Below are 19724 nucleotides of genomic sequence, written 5' to 3'. Positions count from 1 at the left end.
GGCTTTCCCTGACTTTATATAAAGCTTCATTTACTCTCTACAACATCACTGTTTTGTTCTTCATAGCACATACTATAATCTGTGGTATCTTGCTAACAGATGTTAGATTTGTTGCTCAGCATTACCATTTCAAGTTATCATAAAGTTGTATAAAATATCTTAGTTCAGAGTGAGTGAGTGATCTCTATGAATCAAGACTACCACCATCTGAGCCTAGTTTTTCTCCATGTTTGCTTCTGTACTGAGACACTCCTTTTTTCCCCTCACCCCTTGTCTTCTATTGTATAAGGTACAAAGATGTTTGAGCATAACATTAAATTTGTTTTACTGTGCAAAAGAATTACTACATCCCATTAAGTTAAATAACAAATATGGGTCTTATTATTTATTAGTTTTGCATGGATTTAAAGCATTAAACAGGCCTTTCCAGTTGTAAATCTCTTTGATCTGCAAATTTTCTCCACTGGGACACTATACTTGGAATGGGCTTTTCCAAAGCATCTAATCCAACCCCTTTGTTTCTCAAATTTAAAGATCATTTAGTTCTTTAGGAACTTTTTTCTGTCTCTTTTTACTATACCATTCTGCATATACCTATGCTATTTAATAGGGTTGTCACTAATCACACAGAGCTGTTTGAATTTTAATTAAAATCAGAGCCTCAGTCACAAGAGCCACGATTCAAGTGCTCAACAGCCCCATATTACTAGTGGCTACCACACTCAATAGTACAGACACAGGCATTTCCAGCACAGCAGAAAGTTCTGTTGAATGTGGATGCTCTGTAACAATAAAATTACCCTTCTTTTTATTAGTCTACTTTCCAGCTCTGGTCTAAGAAACCGAAGTATTTACCCTTTTGGTCTTTGATGGGGTAAAGATGATCTAGGTTCCTGATGTAACACTTTTGCTTTCTGACATAGAAACTATGGTCTCCCTGAAGACGATATATTCTAGGCAGAGATGAATACAAAAGTACAAAAGTCCTAAGGCAAAAATATGCTTGTAACGTCCAAGAAACAACAAAACCAATATGGCCAATATAAAGTAAGCCAGAAAAACAGGTAGAAAAAAAAGTCAGCGAGGTAAGCAAGCACCAAGTCATAATGGGCCACTTCCCTGTTTTCTAACTCAGTATGTTCTTCATAAATTAAATTTCAACGTAATAGATATCTACAGCTGAAATAAGAGAAAACCATTTCCTCTCAAGGCAACAAATTAAATAAAAACTTTAGGCTATTGCTAAATAAGCCCTAAGAATTTTCAAGATAAGAAGACAATATTGTCTGAGAAAAAGGTAATGATCCAGAAATTGATATGGTAAAATATACCACAAAATAACCAAATTAAAATTCTCTAGAAAATTTCTAAAGAGCCCAACTCAAATGATCAGATGTTCTATTAAAAAGCATTTTCCCAGGGGGCGCCTGGGTGGCTCAGTTGGTTGAGCGTCTGACTTCAGCTCAGGTCATGATCTCGCAGTTCGTGAGTTAGAGCCCCGCATCGGGCTCTGTGCTGACAGCTCAGACCCTGGAGCTTGCTTCGGATTCTGTGTCTCCTTCTCTCTCTGCCCCTTCCCCACTCATAGTCTGTTTCTCTCTGTCTCTCAAAAATGAATAAATGTTTAAAAAAAAAATTAAAAAAAAAAAAAAAAGCATTTTCCCGGGCGTCTGGGTGGCTCAGACAGTTAAGCATCTGACTGGCTCAGATCATGATCTCATCGTGTGTGGGTTTGAGCCCCGCGTCGGGCTCTGTGCTGACAGCTCGGAGCCTGGAGCCTGCTTCGGATTCTGTGTCTCCCTCTCTCTATGCCCCTCCCCTGCTCATGCTCTGTCTCTCTCTCTCTCAAAAATAAACAAACAGTTTTTTTAAAAAAAGCATTTTCCCACCACGGATCACAATGCAGGTCTCCAGCAGAACAATCTTATGCAAACAAGAACTAAAATTGTGCATTTCAAAGTTTCAAAGACCACTTTTATAACCTGATTAAACAAACTACCATCCCAGGACACCTAACTGATAAAGTCAGTAGAGCCTGCTACCCTTGATCTCCACGTCATGAGTTCAAGCACAACAGGGGCGGAGCTTACTTTAAAAAGAGGTCGGGGGGGGGCAGTTTGTAGTTCAGTTGGTGGAGCATGCAACTCTTGATCTCTGGGTTGTGAGTTCAAGCCCCACGCTGGGTGAAGTGATTACTCAAAATTTTTAAAAAAAAGAAAGAAAAGAAGTATTTAAAAAAAATTACTATCATAAAGCTAGTATTAGTTCATCCCCTAATAATCTAAAACCACAAAGCTAAGATACAACTTGCAATTATGGTGAATTTTATATTTTGGCTTCCATTAATTTTTGAAGAAAAATGACCCCTCTTTAAATTAAGTATGACTGGAATCTTTTACATAAAAACCAAGAGCCCAGGAGCACCTGGGTGGTTCAGTTGGTTGCGGAACTGAGCCTTGATTTAGGCTTAGGTCACGATCCCAGGGTAGTGGAATCAAGCCCTGTGCTGAGCATGGAGCCTTCTGGAGATTTTCTCTCTCTCGCCCTCTGCACTGTCTCCCACCCTCATGCACATGTTCTCTTTCTCTCACTCTAAAAACAAAAACAGGGGCGCCTGGGTGGCGCAGTCGGTTAAGCGTCCGACTTCAGCCAGGTCACGATCTCGCGGTCCGTGAGTTCGAGCCCCGCGTCGGGCTCTGGGCCGATGGCTCAGAGCCTGGAGCCTGTTTCCGATTCTGTGTCTCCCTCTCTCTCTGCCCCTCCCCCGTTCATGCTCTGTCTCTCTCTGTCCCAAAAATAAATAAACGTTGAAAAAAAAAAAATTTAAAAACAAAAACAAAAACAAAAAACCAAGAGCCCAGTAGCAGCAAAATCTTTTTTAACCCCAACTAGAAATTACAAAAACAGTAATAAATTCCTATTTAATTGTACACAGTTAATGAAAAAAATATTTCTGCCATGTTTTTATCTTGTTACATTTTCTCAATACCAGACAAATATTTCTCAGAGGTTTTTTTCCTGTTACAAAGCTATGGGTCATTTTATTTTACTTTAATAGATTTAGTCTTCATGAAATGGGGAATACACTTACCTAGATTTTCCAATTCCCCATGTGATCTAAAATGCTAAGTGTCAATAACTGATTTTCTAATGAATAATTTATTTTAGTTCTCAAATTTAAATGAATGCCAATTACTTCAGAAGTAATTCCGAAAGTCAGTTTAAACTGTCAGTGATAACGGGGGGGGGGGGGTGTTTAAGTAGACATTCTGAATCCTTTTCATTTAAAAAAAAAATTTAAACAGAAATAATTTTCTAAGCTCTTTATTCAGCTAATTACACAAGTAAACATAAATCCGTTTCAAAAAAGGGTGTGTAATACTTACTGTAGTCAAAGGATTTGGGGTCGGAATGGGAAGCAAGCCTGCACCAGGCATGAGACTTGTCATGGTTGGAGCAGGAGCCAATAAAGAGAGAGCTTTGGATTCCTCTGGAATTTTACCTGCAGAGGCAAGTTCCAAACATTATGGAAAGCAGAAACACCACACAAACTTTACACTATGATTTTACAATTACCCTTGCACTTAAAAAATAATAATAATAAATGAATCTATCTATCAGATCTGTATAAAGAAATAAATAAGAACTTAAGTCTTTCCTTTTATCCTGCTCTACTAGGAAAAATAAAAGTGAGCAAAACTTCAAAGACTAACAATCTCAATAATGGAATATTATTTTAAAAATTGAATAATGTAGACAATTATTTAACACTTTGAGCTATGGGTCACCTGTACTGGAAACTTAATGTTCATGAACCAAACGATATCAAGCATGGACGCTTTCCCAGGACGGTGTTTTCGCGGTGATCGAAAGTTGTGTTACACATGACAACCGTTCGTGTTGGCTGCATCACTAATAGCACACAGAACATCAGATACAGAAAAGAAGAACATTTTTTAAAGTTTAATCCCCAGAAATGGCAAATAACCAAATTAGTCAAAAAAAAGAAAAGGAAAAACAAATATGTGCGAATTGAAATTTGTTCCTTAATGGGTGCCCCTATCCTGGTTACTAAACCTACCTACTGGTGATGCAAACAATTTTTAATAACCTCCCAATAAATTCCATTCACTTTCAAGTAGACAGAAAAAAACAAAAGCCTACTGCAAGCAATCAGCTTCAATTTAAAAGGAAGCCTACACCCATCCAGTTAAGAAGACATCTCACCAACTAGGTCAGAGACGCCTAAAAGAATCCAATTTCAAAGAATATGCCTTGGGAAACTTAAAATTTTTGAGAATTCCTAACAATAAAAGTTCCCTAGTCTCAGGAAACTTCTTAAACTCCTGACTTTTAGAACCAATTTATGTATCCTTGTCTGAAGAGGGGTGGTTAATGCCTAAATGTCTTGCTTGTAAGTATCTTAACTGCCTAATAAAAATAACGACAAAAACACTAAAATATTCTTACACACTAAGAAAAAAATCCCTACAATTAATGAAAAATCTACTCTAAAATAAGTTCAATTTGCTGTATTTAACTATTAAATTCTAACCAATTAATTTTGATAAGAACTGCAACTTTCACACGTTTTCCCATTGTGTCCTCTCTCTCTTACCACCCCCACTAAAATAGTTCTTAAAAAGTTGACTACAGATATCGATTTTAGAAGAACTACTTATAATTATGTGGTAGTTGGCTATACACTTCCATTATGGAGTCTTCAAAAATAATTTAAAACACAGTGTACAAAGTCACACTAAATTGGAAATAGCATATGGAGTACGTTTCAAAAGCACCATGCTGGATTTTAGAGGAAGAAATTCTATTTAAAACAACCAGATGTGCAGGATAAATCTCTAAACAATATTATCTGCATATACCTCTAAACATGGATGGAATTCAAGACAGCTTTTAAATTTTGCTTTAAATAATGGTTACACCTTTGTTATAACAGAAAAATTACATTTGATTAGCTTTAACAAATGCCTTTTCCCTAAATTTTGCAACATCTAAGTCTCCATTAATGTACTAATTTCAAAAACAGTTATCTTTTTATTTCATGTAAATTCTGCACAAGCAAAGAATTTTTTAAACATGCATAAATATAAATAAAATGTAGGTAGGCCTTACTGAAGACATGAAATAACAAGAATTTATTTTATGTTATTGGTATTAATACACGTATCTGTATACCCACATATATACTAAGCTATTTATATTACTACCGGACCCGTTTTACGTATTATTCTTCAAATGCTTATAAAACCTGAACACATCTTGATAAATCAATTGAGGTTCCACAGTGTAAATCTTATGCTTCATTACCCTAATGTGTGCACCCAAAAAACAAACAAACAGTTTCAATCTGTTAATGTTCCCAATTTAGAATTACTTGTCAATTAAATAAGCGTAAGTGTCTACAAGACAGTGTAGTAAAACTACACAACGTATTCAACACAGGCTAAAAGTTGAATACTTAATATTACAAAGACTCACTTATCAATAGGTTGTCTGACCCTCACTGCCTATCACAGTAGTAATAAACTACTATAAATATTAAGTCTAACCATAGGTAGGCACATGTTTTAATTCTAATTACCATTAAAGATCCTTTAAGAAAAAAGTCCCATTGCTTAACTTCCAAGACAGAATTCTATCAAAATTACCTTCCAAATACTATCAGAGTATATCAAAGTATAAAGCAAACAAGCATTTAGCATTTTTTCCCAAACTATACTCCTCAAAAACAACTGAGAGGAAAAAAGAGCTCTCATGGTATTACTACTAATCCTAATCCTCAGATTCCATTTAGAAGCTGGTAACATCTGAAAATTTTTCAAAAAATTCAAGCAGAGAAACATACATGAAAGTAAGTTTTCAAGCTTCTCAAATATCCATTCCCCATGCAGGCAAGTAAAAGTCTTCATAAGTCAAGGAAGTAAGTTATTTTCTAAGAAATTTACTTATTTTCCTTGAGGATTTTGTATGCTTAAAATTCTAGGGGGAAGGATGAAAATTAAAAACTATCAGTTGGTTTTTATGAAAGATGTAGATTTGGGAGAAAAAGTGCAAAAATGTTGCAATGAGATCACAAAATGTTCCTAACAATTCTACCAGTGTTTTAGTGTTTTGAGAACAAAATGTACCTGTGCAGTCTATAATACCAATTAAGACTCACTGAGCTTCACAACACTGTATCCTAGTTTACTATGAAAATTTACTTTATCGTAAGCTTGAGCTCTGCTAATCATCTCCCAATATAATCTGCAAAGCAATGTTATGAACCCTTAATGGAATACCATTTACAAAGAACTGGAAAACCAGCTCACAAGTTAAAGTGAAAGAGATTTAACAAAACAAAAACAAAAACAAAAACAAAAAAAAGGGACAAAATAAAGAAAAAGAAATGAAATTAAAGTAAAACAATAAAAAACAGAGACAGGGCGTCCATCTTCTGCGGTTCAGACTCCGATCTCATTTCCCCAATGAAGGTTTCACTTGACGGCAGGTTTAGTGGCATGGCAAACAATGCCTAACTCAGGCAAGTGTAACAGGTCTGCCTTGGCCAGTCTAGTCATCTAATAATGCACAAATATCACATAGAGAAAACATACAAAACCAAATTAATAGTCAAAATCCATCTACCAGAAAATGTGGACATAAAGTTACGACTGATGATTAGGCTTGACACCCTTGTTATGTTTGACCTTATCTTTTTCTAAGTGTTAACATTTATAAAAAAGAAATCTGAGATGCACGCAACAACAAAAAGGTCATATTTGGACAAGTATAATGAAAGTATATTTTATTTTGAAATGGCATGTTTCATTAACAATAGTTAATGCTTACTCTGTATGAAACTTACACACCAAACATTACTTATACAGCTTTAGGAGCTTGTTACAAAACTGTCTGCATTACAAAAACAGCAAATTGAAAGAAACTGAAAAAATTTTCTTAAAACTGTTTCTATGGTTTTCTCGTTTCTTTCATAATGCTGTTTCTGTAACATCAAAGAAAGAATGCAGTCAGTAAAGTGAACACAAGAATGTTTACAGCACCCATCTCCTCTAAGAGAACTTACTCCACGGGAACTCTTCACTTTGGTTTACTTCAAACTCACTTTGCTACTCTTTTAGTATAACAATACATCATAACTTTGCTTGCAGCACATAATCAGATCTTTGACAGCTCACTGTAACATAGTTCAGTTTCTATAAAGTCATTCTGTGGTATTTAGTTAAACTAGTGAAAAATGTGTATCTGAATGCTTCTCTAATACCAATTATTTTATCAGTCAGTGCTCTAAAATACAACTAAACTTTCATGTTCAAAACCAGTGAAATGGTCTCAAAATGGCAACACTAGTAATACTCAAGGGCTATTATAATAAATTTGTATTTATTAATCTTTATTAAGCAAAACAAACAAAAAAAGGGAACCTCTTACACACCCATAACCTTGAAAACTTATGACAAATAACGGTCTGGGCTTCTCAAATAGATGAAAAAAATCAATGGAATATAGCAAGGTTCCAACGAAGCAACACTGGTAAGTATTCTTCCTTCCAATTCAGTAATGAGCTAACATAATACAAGGTCCTGTGCTGGTGATGGCATAATTTTCAGATATGATTAATATTCCCAATTAATATACTAATTTCTTTTTTCCCGTGCAGTTTACCTGGCATGAAACTGATAGGAACTTGATATGCACAACTAAACCATTACCAGCTTTCTCACCTTGCTCTCCAACTGTGGGCTCACGGTCCACTTACAGATCAACAGGTAAGGATGGGGATTCAACAAATAATTACCTTTAACCCATTTTATTCCCCCTACTCCATTCTAACCCCCAGGCATGGGAAAAGACTTTCAAATTTATCTGAAAAAAATACAGAATGTGCTATTCTGGAACTTCAAAACCAACAGAATGGAGCTCACTGTATCTAACTATAATGTTTGTGACATCCCAGAATAGGCATTCTGAAATAAGTATAAAACTTTCAAAGCACAGCAATGTTTACCATATACTAGGTTATTTTAATATTAACCTGGTTTCTAAAAGAGATTTTTAAAACATGACATATGAAAATTCATTAAATTGTTCCAGGTAAATTTTTTATGCTGTAAAACATTTACCATCCGCTAGTGAAAACAAGTTTTAAAGACATTTAAATTATAATAACCTATTCTAAAATCCATGTACACATGCCATAATCTGTACTCTGAATAAAAGTTAATCACACACTAGAACTGTCAAATTCAGCACAGCCTATTATATGTGAATGACTCTGTAAATAGAAGTTACTAAAAAATAAGTATTAGTAATAATTAGCTCTGTAAGGCTTTGGCCTTGTTCCCATCTTCAACATCTATTTCCTTGATGGAGGCCTTGGAAAATTACTTTCCATTATTTTTCTTCAATTACCCAACCTACCCTCCAAGAAAGCAAGCCATTAAAATAAAAACATAAATTTCAGTTGCACAGCAGTCACACTGAATATAAAATAATGGTCCCAGCAACAAGGTTAATCACCTTATGAGGATACGTCAGAGATTAAATTATGAATATTTTTCTTACAAATACCATTTATCCCCAATTTGGCAAAATGCATAGCGTTTATTTATGTAATACAATTAATATTGTATATATAGGGGCAAATGCTCACTTATTTACATATTAAAAATAATTTCCCCTACCATCCTAATATTTTAATTTCAGAAAGCTTCGTTTACAACTTGCAAATTAACTACAAAAAACAAAAGCAAACCAGAGAAGCCAAGTAATTCATGAAATTTTTAAATGTTTGGCTATTAAATCTCAAGCATATAGAAGTAATAAGTCAACCATTTTAATATATTTTATTATTAGGTAAAAATTATTTCCTTCTCCAAATTTCATTCATACACACACGCACACACACACAACAGAGTACTATCTACCTACCAATTTCTAGGAAAGCCAAAGGTAGTAACACACAGGACAGAGATTACAATAATAGAAAAAAAACACATAAGATACCAACCTTCTGCACAAGGTACAACTATCAGAGCTCTGTCAATAAAAACCGTGTTAGTTAGATGCTGGGCCACGCCAACACTTGATGGGTCACGAAACTTAACATAACATACTTTGGAAGAAAAAGCAAGAGGTGTGTTGCTGCAAAATAAAAAGAAAAACAATTGGACTAATAAACATTTGGCTGATTTTGTCATTTTCATTTGAAATTTCTTTCTCAGATCTTTACACAGTCTTACATAATCAAGACAAGAATTTTGACTGCTAAGAATCATTAAGACATGAAAATGTCTTTCATTAATGTCTTCATTAAGACATGAAAACTTAGCCTTTTTAAAGTTTTTATTCAAATTCCAGTAAACACACAGTGTAGTATTAGTTTCAAGTTTACAATATAGTGATTCAACACTTCCATACATCACCTGGTAGTGCTCATCACAGCAAGTGCACTCCTTAATCCCCATCACCTATTTAACCCATCCCCTCACCCACAGCCCCTCTGGTAACCATTAGTTTGTTCTCTGTAGTTAAGAGTCTGTTTCCTGGTTTGTCTCTTTTTCCCTTTGCTCATTTGTTCTGTTTCTTAAATTTCACATATGAGTGAAATCACAAAGTATTTGTCTTTCTCTGACTTAATACGCCCAGCATAAGACTCTTCAGCTCCATCCGTTTCATTGCAAATGGCAAGATTTCATTCTTTCTTATGCCGAGTAATATTCCACTGTGTGTGTGTGTGTGTGTGTGTGTGTGTGTGTGTGTGTGTGTGTGTGTGTGTGTGTGTGTCTTCTTTGTCCATTCACCAGTCAATGGGACATTTGTGCTATTTCCATAATTTGGCTATAAACATCGAGGTGCATGTACCCCCTCTGAATCAGTATTTTTGTATTCTTTGGGTAAATACCTAGTAGTGCAACTGCTGGATGGTAGGGTAGTTCTATTTTTAACTTTTTGAGGAACCTCCATACTGCTGTCTGGAGTGGCTGCACCAGGCAAAATTTAGTCTTTTAATGGTAATTTGCCTGCAAAGGCTGACAGCAATTTAGGAAGGCCTATCACCTCATCGGTAAAAACTTGACATGTAAATTAATGAATAATCAGAGTGAAACATGAAAACAGTTGATTTAACCCAAAAATGTTCAACCAGTACATCATCAATAGGCACAATCACTTTATAGAAGCCCCAATCCTCAAGACTTCAAATTTTGTAACCATTTCCAACCCTTTTAACTAAAAACTTCACCAGAATCTTACAGACAGACATCATGGTATGAAAATTAAGGTGTTGTGCATATACTACACTGCTTTACCCTAGGCAGCATTGCGATTTTCCAGACAAAAGATTTTACAAACAAAATTTTACATATTTTATACCCAGAAAAGCATAGACCCTTCTAAATCCTATCAGATTCAGTTCAGTCTGGCAAGCCAGACACAGCCCAGATGAAAGCAGTTTTTCCAGAATATGAATCCATCTTTTTAGATTCCAAAATATCTCAGTGATGATCATTTTGTCAATCTGTCCACGATTATGTTCAATTAAAGTCTAAAACTGTCTTTAGCAAGGACAAAAGCCACCGAAGCTAAATATATACCTAATATATAATATATACAGTCCTTTAAAGCATTAAGATATTTCACACTAAAACAGGAGAAACCAGGGGCTCCTGGGTGGCTCGGTCGGTTAAGCATCCGACTTCAGCCCAGGTCATGATCTCACATCTCATGGGTTTGAGCCCTGCATCAGGCTCTGTGGTGACAGCTCAGAGCCTGGGGCCTCCTTCAGACTGTCTCCCTCTCTCTGTCCCTCCTGCACTTGCATTGTCTGTGTCTCTCTCTCTCAAAAATAAATAAACATTAAAAAATAAACAAATAGACCATTTGAAAAATATCATATTTGCGTTGTGCAGTAAGGCATTTACTTTACAAAAGAGATCACGGAAGTTGACCATAATCCTAACCTGAGTAAATGGCAAAACTGGGACTTCAGTCTAAATCTAATCATCTAAATCCAAATCTCATGCAATCTTATTCATTCAACTAATAAAGAATTTTAAAGCATCTTAATGTACTATTTAATTAGCAATTCCACAAACAGAAGCCATTTTCAAAATTAAAAAAAAATCTTTTACATAAAGCAACATACCCATCTTGACAATGGTTAAATATACATATTAATGCTATTAATAAAATACTGTGATAACAACACATTTGCATTTAGAACTTGAAACTATTTATACTATTAACATAAACAGGGTAATACAAGTTAACAAAATCAAACTACCTCTTTCTCACCCAACCCAACCCAATTCACTCCTACCTAAGCCTATCCAGTTCAGGCTTCCACAGGCACTCTCCAACAATGACTACCCCAACCCCCAAACAACTAAGACCAACACTTTATGAATTTGTCACTGAGATAAAAACATTCACCTCTAGACTTAATCACCTTTACATTACCCAATCTCCAATTGAAGCCTTTCTTGAGCTTTAGACTCCCAGATCTAAGTGCTTGCTGGAATACTGCACCGTGATGGTCACAGGGCCCATCCCCCAAAACTTATTGGGTCTAAAATAAATTCATCATCCCTCTTTCTCACCAATCCTGGTCCCTGTCCTATACTTCATCTCTCAGTTAAAAACATCACTGTATTACCCATGTTATGAATCTGGAGTCACTAAATGTAACCGTCATTAGTACAGTTCCCTAAACATTTCCAAATCTCTTCTGACTACATGGTAAAAATCCATGTCTTTGTTCCCTGAAGTTAAGTGTGGCTATGCAACTTGTTTTGGCCAATTAAATATGAGCAGAATTGACATTCAGGAGCTTTAAGGGCCACCACTTGGCTCTTTTCCTCTGCCACAGTGACTAGCCACATTCAAGAAATGGGTGGCTGCTACATCAGCTTCATCTCAGAGTGAGCAACCACAATGAGTAGAGTTCCCTACTCTGCAAGCTTAGCATTAAAAATAAGCTGTTTTGGGGCGCCTGGGTGGCGCAGTCGGTTAAGCGGCCGACTTCAGCCAGGTCACGATCTTGCGGTCCGTGAGTTCGAGCCCCGCGTCAGGCTCTGGGCTGATGGCTCAGAGCCTGGAGCCTGTTTCCGATTCTGTGTCTCCCTCTCTCTCTGCCCTTCCCCCGTTCATGCTTTGTCTCTCTCTGTCCCAAAAAAATAAATAAACGTTGAAAAAAAAAATTATAAAAAAAAAATAAAAAAAATAAAAATAAGCTGTTTTTACAAAACTACTGAGATTTGGGGGTTGTTTCCATACTTGACCCTCACTCTTCTTCATCTTCTTCATAAAGTCCTGTGAAGACTGCATCCCAAATATTTGTACACATTAATCCCTTTATCACTGTCATTATCAAGGCCTTAATTCAGGCCCTCATCATTTCTCACCCAGATTATTTACAATGGCTCCTAAAAAAATCACAATGACTCCAATCTGAACTACTTAATAATGGTCTTCACAAAAGCTGCCAGAGTGACCTTTCTAAACCCTAAATTTTGTCATGTCATTCCACACTGCTTAAATTTCCTCAGACATGCTTCTGTTATTGCTTTATCATATAAATTCACCCCAAAATCCAGGCATTAGAATTATTTGTGGTTTCCAGAACACATTCTGAATATCTGGGTTACCTTTGCACATGTTGTTCCATTTGCCTATGATATCCTACCTCTCCTTTTTGAATGGTAATTCCACTTTTATTCAAGGCTCAAGTTTACAAATCTTCTGGAAAGCCATTTTAAGGTAACAAAGTGATTAGGTAGGTACCCCCCACATTCTATACACTTTCAGCACAGGCCTTAGCAGTTTCCTTAGATGAAACCCTCATCAGATTTGGGGAGGCCTCTAGTCACAGTTGATTAGTCACATGACACAAAGGCCCATTTCACTGGCTAACCAATAGCTTATCATTTGGATGGCTTGATCAAATGAACTTGCAACAATCAGATTCTCTCTCTTGGGCTGAAAAGTCACTTAGAGTCAGGGCTTGGGCCAGATGCCAGATGACCAAGTACAAAATAAGTCCGCAAAGAAAATAGAGCAGATACACAGAAACAAACTGAGCAGACAATAAAGCCTGTGAGAAGAGGCAGATAATCACCTTGGATGCTGGTATCTTTCTGGTTCCCAGTCCCAGTTCCCATGAGGCCTACTTAATTTAGAGATATATCCATCTTTTTAATAATTTTACCTCTTCTTGAGCCAGACTGGGTAGCAGTGTTTCTGTCTTTTGCAAACCCCCCCCCAAAAAACCATATAATTACAATGAACTACTAAAGCCCTAGCAATTACAAGCACACTCTCTTTTAGCACTGACATCTGCAAAAGCCTAACTGCCAGTGAGATGACATGCCTAAACTGACATGTCCTTTTATGAGAGAATGGAAACCTAAATCGTCACTGTTGAAAACTAAAAACGCACTTTCCAATACTCCTACTTAAAACCACATCGCTTCAAATTTAAAACATCCAGAGGAGTAGGAAATAGGACACTGGTTACTAAAGCAACTACACGTTAGGATAGGCTACCATTACCAAGATTTGAGAAGCCCAGGAAGTGGGTTGAAAAGGTTGATCTGTTCTGACCCAATATTATCATAGGAATGTGAATACCTAGGTATGGTTTACACAGTGCTCTAAGAAATTCTCTTTATCTTCATCTCCAATTACCTTTCTAAAAATACAAAATAAAGTTCAGCTTACAGTTAACACTTTAATTTTGAACATTATAATCTAAAATACAATACAGTGGCAAGTCTAAATACACATGATGAATTTCTCAACAAATGTGTATTTATAAGTCATTGTTTCCAATTTTTATACTTAGATCTTTCATTCTAGTAAGTGTAAACTTTTAAATAGACTTAGTTTTTAATTAAATAGAATTATTATTTTTAAACGTAATTTTGGAGGCTCCAGAGTGACTCAGTTGGCTAAACATCCAACTCCTCATTTTGGCTCAGGTCATGATCTCACAGTTCATGAGTTCAGAGCCCAGCACTGGACTGTGCTGACAGCACAGAACTTGCTTGGGATTCTCTGTCTCCGGTCTCCCTCTCTCTCTGCCCTTCCCCCACTTGCTTGCACGTGCTCTCTTTCTCTCTCAAAAATAAATAAACTTTACAAAAATAAATAGATAAATGTAATTTGGACCTAGAATTTTAATTTTATTTAATTAAAAAAAAATTTTTTTATTTGAGGGAGAGAGAGAGAACTGGGGACAATAAAGCCTCTGAGGGTTCGGTCCCACGACCCTAGGATCATGACCTGAGCTGAAAACAAGAGTCGGACACTCATCCAAGTCACCCAAGCTTTAATTTTAATTAATTTTTAATGTTTAAAAGGATGTTACATATTCCATTTGTTCTAAGTGTATGCTTCTGAACAAAGTACCAGTATCCAAGTATAGCAGATTTTACTTTAACCTCATTTGCTGAATCCAATTTTGTTTCTTTTTTCAAATGCAAAACTTTCTACAATCATTTTTCCAAAAAATCAGAAATTTCTGACGAGGAGTTTAATGCAGAAATTACAGAACCAACTTTTTTGAGCATCAAATTTTGTGGGCCCTAACTGGTTATTTTATTTTTCATTAAACAGGTAATGGCACTCTACAATTTTTTAAAAGTCAGTGTGGTATAATATACCCAGTATTGTTAGATCAAAAAGGATATAATCCAAAGCATAGACAAAGTACACGGACTTATATATAAAAATATTAACTGACACATAATTTATAACAGGATTTCCCAGTAGGACTACAGTAGTACTTTGGATGGCACAATTTTTCCTTATGTTAAGATTTTCTTATGAATTACTGACACTTGCCCATCAAATGCCAGAAGGCACTCCAATCACTGTTGACAATCAAAAATACACATTTCTAGCTAAAATCCACAAACTCAAAACACCAAAAAAGTGACCAATATATCCAGTGATAGAATTTCAAAAACACACAAGACATAATTACAGACTTTAAAATGTTATTACTATAAATAAGACAGAGTAATATGAAAAAACGCTTATTACACATTGAATGAAAAAGTTTACTATCAGTGTATAAATCATTCAATTACACTACATTAAAATAAGCACATATAAAAAGGATTGCAGGCAAATACATGGAAATGAAGAGAGGTTTTGATAGGATGGTAAGATCTTAAGTGGTGTTTGTTTTTCTCTATGTCTCATAAAATGACTATACTAATTCTATTTTTTTTTTTTTTTTTTTTTTTGGGACAGAGAGAGACAGAGCATGAACGGGGGAGGGGCAGAGAGAGAGGGAGACAGAATCGGAAACAGGCTCCTCCAGGCTCTGAGCCATCAGCCCAGAGCCCGACGCGGGGCTCGAACTCACGCACCGCGAGATCGTGACCTGGCTGAAGTCGGACGCTTAACCGACTGCGCCACCCAGGCGCCCCAATTCTATTTTTTTTTAACTGAATAAGTAGTTAACACATTTTCCCTTGCTTGTTACTATTTTTGAAGACCACAGAAGTGAAGAAAACCAGTAAGCAAAAAAATCAACATAGGTGTTGATGTTGTTAGAAATGGTGTTGAAAATCAGGATAGGATTACCCTTTGGGGGTTAGTCACTTGGAGGGGACAATGGGAAACTTCTAGGGTGCAGATAAGCCTGATGTGGATGCTGATTACACAGGTATGTTCGCTTTGTGAAAATTCATCAAGCTGCATGTTTATCCATTCACTTCTCTGTATGTACATTATACCTAATAAAAAAAAGGTTACTGAAAAAAAACTACAAAAAAATTTTTTACTGCCATAAAAAGGTGTTCATGACATGATATTCATTTGTTGTGCAACAAGCTAAAAAAAAATTCTGGATATTTATCAGCCGGCTGCACAAAAAAGGATCACAATTGAGAATTTTAAACATGTACAATGAATATTTACACTAATTCTCAATGTTTAAAAATTAAAAAGTAAACCAGTGCCTCATTCCAAAAAAGTTAGATTTAAAATCTGAATTATCATATTAGCAACTTAATTCTTAAAATGTTAATGAGAAATGATTTTCCCATTCTATTAAAGAAATATATTTCCAAATTTAAAACAAATGAAATACTAACTCCGCTTCCAAACATTCATCATAAAATACAGTTTCCAAGAGACTGCAAAACAATCATATCTGTCTTCACTACTACTACTATTGCAATGTTATCCATTTCAGCTCAAATCTACAAATATATCTTTAATATAAAGACTAGGTTATGACAACTTCATTATAGAGCAGAAAACACACTGTTAAATCATGGCAATATTTTTGAAAAGCAGGAAGGGACTGCACTTGAGGAAAAACTGAAGAATTTTTCCTGGCCCATATGTGTCATATTTAGGTTACAATTTTCCAAAATGTATCACAGTTTGTGACACACTAACTCCACTATGTTTAAAAGCTTTTTATTCTTTTTGACTTTTAAACTCCAAGTAATTAAAATCTAATTTCAATAAACAGCCCATTACTAAGGTCACATTATAACTGGCAGCATATTGCCACCCTAACCCTGGTTTTAACAATGAAAGTGATATTATGTTGGCATTGTGAACTATTTCTTCTACTACCTATGAGACAACTTATTACCACAACCTTGAAAGCAAGGTTAGTTTAAAAGGGTTCATGTACAAAATTTTAGTGCTCGAATCCAACTCCTAAGGCTACAGCACTCCTCCAAGTACTTCTCAGTTATTAAGAAATGTTCTGAATGCTTAAATGAAGAGATAGCAGAAATCATTTTCAAAAGTTAAATAAGATATTCAAGCCATATATGCCACAGCTAGTCAATAAATATGTATGTGCATGCACTTATGATGAAGTATTCTTGAACAAAAAATGTATTATCTGAATCTAATCAATATAAACAATCTAATCTGAAACAATCTATATAAACCCAGATTATGCATCATTCTACAAAACAAACTACAAAACAAAATATCACTGTTTCGGAATATTTTTTTAAAAGCAACAGGGGACTGTTCTAGATTAAAGGAGGTAGCATCTAAATGCAGTGGTGGTTTCCGATTATATTCTAGACCAAAAAAAGAAAAAGAAAAAAAAAATGATTATAATAATTGGTTAAATTTAAATATGAACTACTTGTTATATATACCAATGTTAAATTTCTTAGACACGTTAATAGTATTGTGGTAATGTAGGAGAATGTACCTGTTCTGAAGAGAGAGACTTAAGTGTTGAGAAAAAAATAATCATGCGGTCTGCAACTACTTTGAAAAAGATGGGAAGAAAGAGGAAGTGTAGAGGGTGCAGATAGCTAGAGGGGGAGACAGAGAAAAAAATCAACTGGTAAAGAAAGAATACAGGTAAAGGAAACGTGGGTGTTATTCGTTCAACTTTTTAGTTTGCATTAAATATTTCAAAACAAAGAGAGTAACTTTAAAAAGTAAAATTTAAATTTAAATCCAAATACCAACTTTTACCAATATCTTATACCGTAGCCATGCGATATACTTACACATAGAAACCGAAAGAAAAATAGGTCTACATGCATCATTATGAAATGAACCAAAAAGTCAAAGACAATTTTTTTGAAAGAAAGAAATCCTGGGCAACTACTAGCCCTTCCTTCAAAGGATTTTGAAACAATGAACAAAATACTATTTTAAAATTCTAAGCTCTACCATTAAAAAAAAAAAGTTTATGAGTGTAAGAATGTGAACCCGTAAACCCTTACAAATTTTGTGAGTACACAGTACTATACAAGGGAAATCTTACTTCAAAATACATACTTGGGAATTGGCCGCAAGCTCTAAATGCCAATAAAGATCTAGACTTTTAGAGCATACACCAAGGATAATCCTTCACCGACTAATACTTTCTCTGAAAGGTTTAGGACAGTGTGACCTTCAAAGCGGAAATTTTAATCCGCTGCCAAAAGGGCGAAAAGACATGATCTTTAACAACATGGATGGGCTCGGTCAGATTAGACAAGAAGATGCTTAATTTGTGAACACCACCCTAGAGAACAAATGGTAGCCCTAATTCCAAGTTGTCATCAGCCGCAGGCTTTCTAATCAGCACAACGGCCTGACACTAAAGCCCTAACAAGTGGGACAGTTCGTCCGGCGCGGTCTCCGCGATTTTTACATTACAAGAACGCTAACAGGCGTTTGCCATGAGGACTATTCCGGGCCCACCTGCGGCCATCTTAAGTTCGGGAAGAAAAAGGAAAAAGGAGAGACACTGAATACGAGGACCCAGCGGAGACCACAAATCGGGGAGGCACGAAAATAAACAACTTCTCTACATTCTCTGTAACGGTTCGGTGCAGAGGTTAACCCCCAAAGTCAGACTAACAAGGAGAGCAGAACCGCAGAGCCCCAGCGCCCGGGTGCCCTAATCAAACATGGGCACCAAGGTAAGCCCGGGAGATCACGTGACGGGCACGGCGCGCCCCCGTCCGCGCTCTCCCCCACGCCTCGGTGCCCGAGGTCTCTATGGCGCCCGCGCCCCTCCCCCAGCCAAGCTCGAGCACTTACTCCGGGGGGTAGAGCCGCAGCTCCTCTATTTCTCCTACGAAGGAAAAAAGCGTACGCATCTGCTCGCTGGTCACCGCCGACGACAGATTGGTCACCTGAATCACCGCCGTAGGGGTGAGGCCGAAGCCTAAAGCCAACCCGAAGCCGCCGCCGGGGTTCATCCCGACCCGCTTGCTGCTGTCTCCCGCTCCCCAACGTCTACGACGCGTCAGCGACGGAGCCGGGAAAGCGAAGTACGCGCGGCCGCGAGCGCGCTCCCGCTGGCGAATTCACGGAGGCGGGCAGGTCTAGCCACCCATTCCGCAACTCCTCTGCTCCCAGGGCTGCGCGCGCCTGCCGGAAGCGTCGCCCCGGCAACCCGGCGGGTCGGCGGAGGCTGTAGCCTGGGGCTCCCGGGTGCCCGAGGCGGTAGCTCCTGTTAGTCTTGTCTTCGTCGGAATTATTACGGGTTCCCCATCCCCCCCTCGCTTCAACTGAATACATTTCTGTGCTCGCGTAATTGGGGAGACCCAGGTCTTTCCCGTCTTTACCCTAGGTAGAACTGGGGAACCACGAGGCCTGGCCTGCCGGTCTGGGGCGGTGAAGGAGGAATGCCTCTCGGGCATCACAGATTAATGCTTGGCTAAACTATCGCCGGTCATGATCACGTACAGGCGGCTTCCCCGCCCCAACTATTGAAACCGCCCAACTGTTGAAAACATTGGCCGGCGTCCTAATTAAAAACAACTTGGAAAAATTTACACAACCTTTAAGTTCCGATTGAATTAAGAAAGGAGGCAGTAAGATGAAGGCTCTGCAGTGGTTGTTTATAACTTGCCATTTATTCGCTCATTTCGCAGATATTTATTTACAATATTTATATAAATATTAATATTTATTGAGCATTACATACCAGGCACTTTTAGACAAGGGCACGTAAAAGACAGTTACGGACAGTCCACATGGAACTTGCAACCTAATGAGGGACAACCAAGTATGTGAAACGAAGGCAGCTGCTCCCAAAATGCCATCCCCAGAACCCTGAGGGTACTCAAGGCCCTTTCAGTGGGTCCGCAAGGTCAAAACAGTTTACAATATAATGCTAAGACTTTGTTGACCTTTTTCACTTCGTTGACACTTGCACTGAGGATGTAAAAGCAATACAAGGTTAAACTGCTGGCAACTTAGCAGGA

General features: G+C 37.0%; 1 protein-coding gene across 6 annotated transcripts in view; it reads right to left on the bottom strand.

Annotated features, from left to right (window-relative positions):
• SREK1 (splicing regulatory glutamic acid and lysine rich protein 1) overlaps positions 1-18872 on the bottom strand; it is a 57139-nt gene extending 38267 nt beyond the window's left edge. For 3 of the 6 annotated variants that reach the window (XM_043591495.1, XM_043591476.1, XM_043591485.1), the window contains exons 1-3: positions 18553-18872; positions 9032-9165; positions 3387-3502 (exon numbers count right to left, since the gene is read on the bottom strand). In XM_043591495.1, the coding sequence (XP_043447430.1) occupies positions 3387-3502; positions 9032-9165; positions 18553-18713 (411 nt within the window). In that variant the 5' untranslated portion in view covers positions 18714-18872. Of the gene's footprint in view, positions 1-3386; positions 3503-3788; positions 8913-9031; positions 9166-18552 lie in introns of those variants that run through there. The other 3 variants (XM_043591516.1, XM_043591525.1, XM_043591505.1) reach the window with 2 other exon arrangements.
• Positions 18873-19724: the final 852 nt, after the last annotated feature.

The sequence above is a fragment of the Prionailurus bengalensis genome, chromosome A1 (genome assembly GCF_016509475.1).
Source record: "Prionailurus bengalensis isolate Pbe53 chromosome A1, Fcat_Pben_1.1_paternal_pri, whole genome shotgun sequence".
Taxonomy (NCBI): domain Eukaryota; kingdom Metazoa; phylum Chordata; class Mammalia; order Carnivora; family Felidae; genus Prionailurus; species Prionailurus bengalensis.
Note: the sequence above shows the minus strand (reverse complement) of the source record. Positions and strands in the feature narration are given on the sequence as shown.